Source organism: Aptenodytes forsteri, unplaced genomic scaffold, assembly GCF_000699145.1.
Source record: "Aptenodytes forsteri isolate BGI_AS27 unplaced genomic scaffold, ASM69914v1 Scaffold142, whole genome shotgun sequence".
Lineage (NCBI taxonomy): Eukaryota > Metazoa > Chordata > Aves > Sphenisciformes > Spheniscidae > Aptenodytes > Aptenodytes forsteri.
The window spans coordinates 2,740,576-2,747,548 of NW_008794598.1; the positions used below are offsets into that span (position 1 = coordinate 2,740,576).

General features: G+C 56.8%; 1 protein-coding gene across 1 annotated transcript; it reads left to right on the forward strand.

Annotated features, from left to right (window-relative positions):
- Positions 1-1,453: 1,453 nt before the first annotated feature.
- Positions 1,454-3,616, forward strand: AVPR1B (arginine vasopressin receptor 1B). The gene is made up of 2 exons (XM_009272908.1): positions 1,454-2,432; positions 3,309-3,616. Exons 1-2 carry the CDS (start codon positions 1,454-1,456, stop codon positions 3,614-3,616), a joined length of 1,287 nt encoding a protein of 428 aa, XP_009271183.1.
- The last annotated feature ends 3,357 nt before the right edge of the window (positions 3,617-6,973 follow it).

Genomic DNA, 6,973 nt, shown 5'->3' on the forward strand with positions numbered 1-6,973 from the left:
GCATGAAGTCTGCAACTGCTGGGGCCTCTTCTGCTCACTTCTCCCCATCAGCTTTTCCTTTCCCATGAAATTTTTCCGGGGACTGTGCAGATGAGAGATGGGGCAAATACCGACAACCCGAGGCGAAGGCTGCTCTGTGGATGAGCAGGATCCTGCTCCCTACCTTCGGTGTGGTTTTCTGTCAGATGGAGTAAAATGATAGCATTTAACTGAGGACTAAGCAGGCAGACTCGGGCTTTTGCCATGTCTCAGGGACAATCTCCATCCCCTTCCTATACAGGAGGAAAGGCACAGCAGATCAAAACAGGCAACCTCAGGACGTGGTGCCAGTAAATGATGTTTCCACAGACTTTGCTGCAGCGCTGAGACCCAGCTGCACAAAGCCAATGGACGTCTGACTCCTGCTGCTCTGGTGGACCCGCACCCCCTTGTCGCCCCGTGCCCAGGCTCTCAGACAGAGGCTTCTCCTGCTGGGCCAGGAGAGGCCAAGGCAGAGATTCAGGGGGGAATCTGACTAGCAGGGACAGTGCAAATCAGGGGCAGAGCGTCCCCAGCCCTGACACGCTGCAGAAGAGGGGATGCAGGGGACAAGGACAGGAGGATTCCCAGCCTCCAGCTCTTGCCCAGAAATTGCAGTTGGTAAAAGCCGCTGGCAAAGCCCAGGGATTGCAGCTCCCGAGAGAGCGGCAGGAGGGGAACCAGCTCTCACCTGCCCACTGCAGTGTCCGGCAGTGCTCAGCACAGCGGCAGAGCCGGCGCGGTGGAGCCAGGAGGCTGGAGCCAGCCGGGGAGGGGAGCTGCCAGGCTATAAAACCCAGACCTGGGCAGGCAGCATTCACACACACGGCGACCGAGAGCCACCGCCGGCAGACAGCCGCTCCGCTTCCCGCAGAGACACGGACGCTCGGACACCGCTCACCTGACTTTTACTATTCTTGGAATGAAAAGGCCAAAGAGATGCAGCCTCTGTAGCTTTTTCTGTTACTTTTGCTGCACTAGAAAGAAGCAACAAAGAGGACTCCCCTTCCCCCTTCAATTTACCAGCGCAGGGGGAGAGAGGACACGCAAGATGAGCAGTCCAGGGAGAAACAGGGATTTGGGAATGTTTAGTGCAGATGAGAGAAAGATCAAAGACTGAACCAGGGGCTCTTGCACCTCTTTGCTTATCAAGAATATTTGCACAGAGCAGCCCAGCCAGAGAGGGGAATTGCAGCTGCGCAGCACAGGATTAGCGTGATGTTGAGCTGTTGAGGTGACAACCTGCACCGGTGGTAGGGACCACAGGAGGAGGCATGTCCAGCCCCCCTGGCCAGGGGCAGAGGAGCTGGTGCAGCGGTGCTCAGGGGCAGCGCTGACCCCGAGAGCTCAGCCCCGGGGAGGCAGTGAAGGGTTTAACAGGCCATCAGAGACGAGCATTACAGCTGCCTGTACTCCTGCAGAGCTTCCCAAAGGGATGGAGCCGGGCTGGGGCTGGAACAACACTCATCGCAGCCAGCCTGGGCACGGCCAGGGGCTGCTGAGCCCCCAGACCCTGGCAGGGGACCCCAACCTGACCCTCTTGCACAGCCGGGATGAGGAGCTGGCCAAGGCAGAGGTTGGGGTGCTGGCCACGATCCTGGCTATAGCAACTGTAGGCAACGTGGGGGTGCTGCTGGCAATGTACCGCCTGAGGAAGAAGATGAGCCGGATGCATCTCTTCATCTTGCACCTGGGGCTGACTGACCTGGGTGTTGCGCTCTTCCAGGTGCTGCCACAGATGATCTGGGAGGTGACATACCGCTTCTTGGGGCCAGACCCACTCTGCAGGGCAGTCAAGTACCTGCAGGTGCTGAGCATGTTCGCCTCCACCTACATGCTCATCGTGATGACGCTGGACCGCTACATGGCCGTGTGCCACCCGCTGCGCACCCTGCAGCAGCCCAGCCGCCAGGCCTACGTGATGATCGGGGCTACGTGGCTGCTCAGCTGCCTGCTCAGCCTGCCCCAGATCTTCATCTTCTCCCTGCGGGAGGTGCGCCAGGGCTCAGGGGTGGTGGACTGCTGGGCAGACTTCAGGTACCCATGGGGAGCCCGAGCCTACATCACCTGGACCACACTGTCCATCTTCATCCTGCCCGTCGGCATCCTCACCGTCTGCTACAGCCTCATCTGCTACGAGATCTGCAAGAACCTCAAGGGCAAGACCCAGAGCGCTGCCCCCAGCAGGGGGGGGCCTGCAGCAGCTGCCCCTCCTGCTCCCTGCTCCTCCGAGAAGAGCGGGCAATGCTCCAGCGGGCAGCCCTCGCGGGTGAGCAGCGTGCGGACCATCTCCCGTGCCAAGATCCGCACGGTGAAGATGACCTTTGTCATCGTGGTGGCCTACGTCGCCTGCTGGGCACCGTTTTTCAGCATGCAGATGTGGTCGGTGTGGGATGAGGATGCTCCTGATGACGGTGAGTAGCGGTGAGGATGCTGGGCTGCAGCCCACAGCAGGCACACAGCATGCCCATTGCATTTTTAACAAACGAGCTGTCTTATTTTGTCATTTTAAAAATCACGGGGAAGGCTACAGATTTGTTCCCCAGTAGTATTTATAGAAAACATTTTGCAGAGTCAAATCATTGCTTTCACCAGAAAAACCACTGAAAAGCCATGGCTTCTGACCATCACCTGTAGGGACGTGTAAAGATGTTATGTGAACATCTTTGCCGTGTGTGCTTCTTCCCTCATGTGGGAAATTGCTTCAGGAGCTGCTGTGTTTGATAGGTGGCTGCAGGGAGGGTTTTAATTGTGCCTGCTGCTCCCATCCTCGGCTCGGACTGCCTCGCGGAGCAGCCGTGCTGCTGGAGCAGGTCCTTCACGTGTAACACCAAGCGCCTGTAAGGCTTTTGCTGAGCCAGCTGCAGCGGTTTCAGAAGTGGATTTCTGATTTAATAGGTTGACTTTTTCCTGGAAATTTTCAGTAGCTCTCCTAGCCTGTTTGTGGGTAGAAGGAACTTTAGCCAAGATTGAAAGGCCTCTGGGAGATGCTTTGGCCAGCAAACAGGCTGAAGGAAGGTCCAAAAGCTGCTGGGTCTCATCTCCCAGCACATCCCCATTGCAGTATATCACCCACCTGCAAACCTCAGCCAAGGGTAGAGCCTGGCTCTGCCTGCCATGCTGCAAACTCTCCTGCCCAAAGAAATGCCAGTCAGATGGGATGGGAATGGGACAAAGGACACATGCCCGAGCCAAAACGAGCCCCAAGGTCCTGCCCGTTGCATACTGGGACCCTGTCCAGAGCATGCCCAGTCTGGTGGATGTTTCAGCTCTCTCCCTTGCCTTCCCAGAGTCCACCAACGTGGCTTTCACGATCACCATGCTGCTGGCCAGCCTCAGCAGCTGCTGCAACCCCTGGATTTACATGTTCTTCAGCGGGCACCTGCTCCAGGATGTGGCACGCTGCCTGTCCTGCTGGGGTGGCCCCCGGCCCAGGCTGCGGAGACAGGCCTCCACTGGGAGCCTCTGCAGCAGAAAAACCACCATCCTGAGCCACAGCCACCACACCAGCCCTGCCGGCCTCCCCCTGCACGGGGGCAGCACCAAGGACTTCTACCCACCCTGCGAGGAGGTGATAACCGAGTTGAGCACGCTCTAGGCTGTGGATGTCCCCAGGCACATCCCTCCACTGGAGACAGCTGCCACCAGATGCAACACCACAAACATTGTCACGCAGAGCTGTGTCTCTCCCCACCTAGTAGCATCTCATTTTGCAGGACTGGGTGCTTAACCCAGAAAGCATCACTGTCCATCTTGTCCTTGCGTGCTTGCTACTGTGCACGCTGCGTCTGCTGTGTGCATCGGGGGAGACGGACAGGGCCCCACCAGCCGTAGCCCAACCGCAGCATCCACCTCCCTCGTACATTAGGAAGCCTCTTTCTGCCTGGCTGCTCTCCTCCAGGAACGCCTCACAACCCAGGTATCCGCTGGGGGATGCTGCACCAGCGCGTCTTCCTGGAGGGACTCCAGCTTTGGGTCTTTAACAAATGCCAGCAAAGCAGCCTGAGCACAGCAGGAGGCAACGTGGCTACATCTGCTCAAGAGCTCCCCGCAAGCAAGTTACTCATCTCCCATCCTCAGGGCTTTGCTGGCAGAGCAGCAAATGCAGACACAGCTTTCCCACACCCCGGGGCACAGCACACTCTCCCCCCTGCGCTGCATAGCATTGCCCTTCGCTGACAGGCAGCTCTGGAGCCAGACCCCCTGCCCACCTCCCCGGGGACAGGGCTGCAGCAAAAGCCACGGGGCAGAAGTGTCCTCTCCTGTTGTGCACAGCTGTCCCGCTACCGCACAGTGGCATTGCACTGCGCTGGTGCAAGCATCCAAAATGCAGCACTGACACCAAAGAGCTGCTCGGAGGAACCTCGGCTCAGCTCCAGCTTCCCCAGGCAGATCCTGCCTCCCTCCGTGCCCCGGCACTTTCCATCAGGTTTACTCACAGCCCCTAGTTGCTGTGCAGGGCTGCTCCGCACTGTTCAACAGCTGCTGCATCCCATTAAAGAGCTGCTCTCAAATTGCTGCTGCTTTTGTCTTATTTAGCAGAGATCAGAGTGCTGAAACCACCCAGGGCTCGGACATGGCTTCAGGGCACTTGGAAGCACAGAGGAGGGGCAGCCGGCAGCCAGGAACAAGCCATGGCCTTGCAGTCCCAGCCTGGCCCCTGCCCTTCTCCCTGCATGTTGTGGGTCTCCCAGAAGCTGTTTTGTTTAAGAAGAAAGCATGAGTGAGGCAGGCAAGAGCGTCCATTTGCTCTGGGAGTCAAGCTCAAAAGCTGCTGATGGAGAATGTACAAGTGCCCTAGAGAGCAAGGTACCGAATTCCCTGCAAGCAAGGTATGTTATTCTCTCTATTATCACATGCTAAATCTGTAAAAATAAGACATTAAGAGTAAAGTATTTTGAAATCTTAAATTAATTTTCACCTTTTAATCACCAAGCATTTGAATCAGTTTTTCCAGAAACTCCCACTAGCTGGTTTTGACCTCATCTCCAGTTCCATAAACGCCTTTAGCAATGGTTCCCAGAGATTGGGTTTTTTGAACATTTTCCTTCATGTGCCCTTCAAATTGGGCCAGATCTGCACAACAAAGTCATAAACCCAGGAGTGCCCGACCTCAGAGTCCTCCCCAGGATCAATACCAAATCAATCGTCGCACAACCTTTCATTAAAGCACATTGCTGCTGAGCCGATTTGAAATGCACTTGGGGCAGCTCCATCGCTGATGAAGGGGGGCCGTACCAGGAGGCAGCGGCTCCATCAGCCTGGCAGAGCTCCCAGCTATTGCATGGTTCCCCTTCCCCAGCACTTTGAAAGTTTATTTCTTGAAAAATCATAGGTAACAAAGTGCAGAGTGATGGGAGGGAACTGGTCCCCATTTGCAGCCGCAATTTGCTGCAGCAGAGCAAGGACAGCGAGCCCCAGCCGCGGGGGGGCCGTACCAGGAGGCAGCGGCTCCATCAGCCTGGCAGAGCTCCCAGCTATTGCATGGTTCCCCTTCCCCAGCACTTTGAAAGTTTATTTCTTGAAAAATCATAGGTAACAAAGTGCAGAGTGATGGGAGGGAACTGGTCCCCATTTGCAGCCGCAATTTGCTGCAGCAGAGCAAGGACAGCGAGCCCCAGCCGCAGGCAGGGCTGGCCAGGCACTGACTCTCCGAGACCTGAGGAGCATGAAGGTGACCTGACAAATGTAATCACTGACAAGCAGGGGAAGCAGCACCTCTGAGAAGATAACAGCCTTCCCAGCACATTCAGTTCACAATCCCAAGCTTATCTCTGCAAGCTGAAGAGCCCCCAACTCAGTTTTGTTAGAGAAAATTGCAGTGCGCTACTCCAAGTCCCCTGGGAATTAAACCAATACTTAAGGAAAATGTGAAACGTGGTGTCAGACCACAGGGGGGGGCAGTGGCATGTGCCCCAGCCCAGGGCACTGACACACAGCCCCCCCCCCCAAAGCTCTGCTGGGTGCGGGCACCACTTGGCTGGGGAGAGGCCAACTCCTGCACCCAAGGCATTTGGTGCAGGGACAAAGCAGGAAAAGCAAAAGGTGGGAGACAGGGAATATCATCCCTCCCCACGAGACACAGAGGGATTTGACTTGCCTACGCTCACATGGAGACCTGTGGTCCAATCCTGTGCCCCTCACAGCCCAGAGGGACCAGCAGCCAGCCCAGATCCTCCAGCTGAGGAGGGGGGATATAAATCCCCTGGGAAGCCCTCAGCCCTTTGCCAGCTGGGCTGATGACTACGGCTTTCAGCTGGGGGAGGAAACTTCCTGGCGGGGCCACCCTCCTTCCCCAGCCCTGGCATCCCCCCGATGCCTGGCCAGGGGGTCAAGCTGCCCGTGCGGCCACCCCAGCCCCAGCGACAGCTCTGAGGGCAACGGGGACTTGGAAAGATTTTGAGCTTCAGAGGAAAAGGGGTGCAGGGGAGGGCAATGAATCAGGGCTTGTCGGGCAGCGAGGACAAAGCCGGTGGAGGAACGGTATTTAAAAGGATTTTATGACAGCGATCAGCAAAGAAAGCATGGTTCAGAGGAGTTGCCAGCCAGTTCGGATGGGTATTTTGAAGACAACTGCATTTCCCTTCCCTGAACTACATCCCATTTTGAGGGGCAGGGGGGGGAAGTTTCATTTGCTTTCATGAAATGAGAGAAAGGGCCATCACACAAAACTGGAGAGCACATTTCAGCCTGGGTAGGAGGAACGTTTCCCTGCGCCATCCCACGCTCAGCAGCCTTCAGGAACAGTGATGCATCTAAGTAAAATACCAAGCAAATTGTATCGGCGGGTTAGAGTGTTACAAGGAATAAAAGCTGGCAGGTGTCAGCCCGTGCCAGGCGCTGACCGAGGCGAGGGGAAGGGGAAGCCCTGCTCGCGCGGCTGCCAGGGGCTTCGGGCATCTCCCCATCCCGGTGGTGGTCTGACCTGAAACCCCGCCAAGCAGCATCCCGGGAG

Coding starts and splice junctions, on each gene's coding strand:
- AVPR1B (XM_009272908.1), top strand. CDS start 1,454: ATGGAGCCGGGCTGGGGCTGGAACAACACTCATCGCAGCCAGCCTGGG. Junction 2,433..3,308: donor TGAGGATGCTCCTGATGACG/GTGAGTAGCGGT, acceptor TTGCCTTCCCAG/AGTCCACCAACGTGGCTTTC.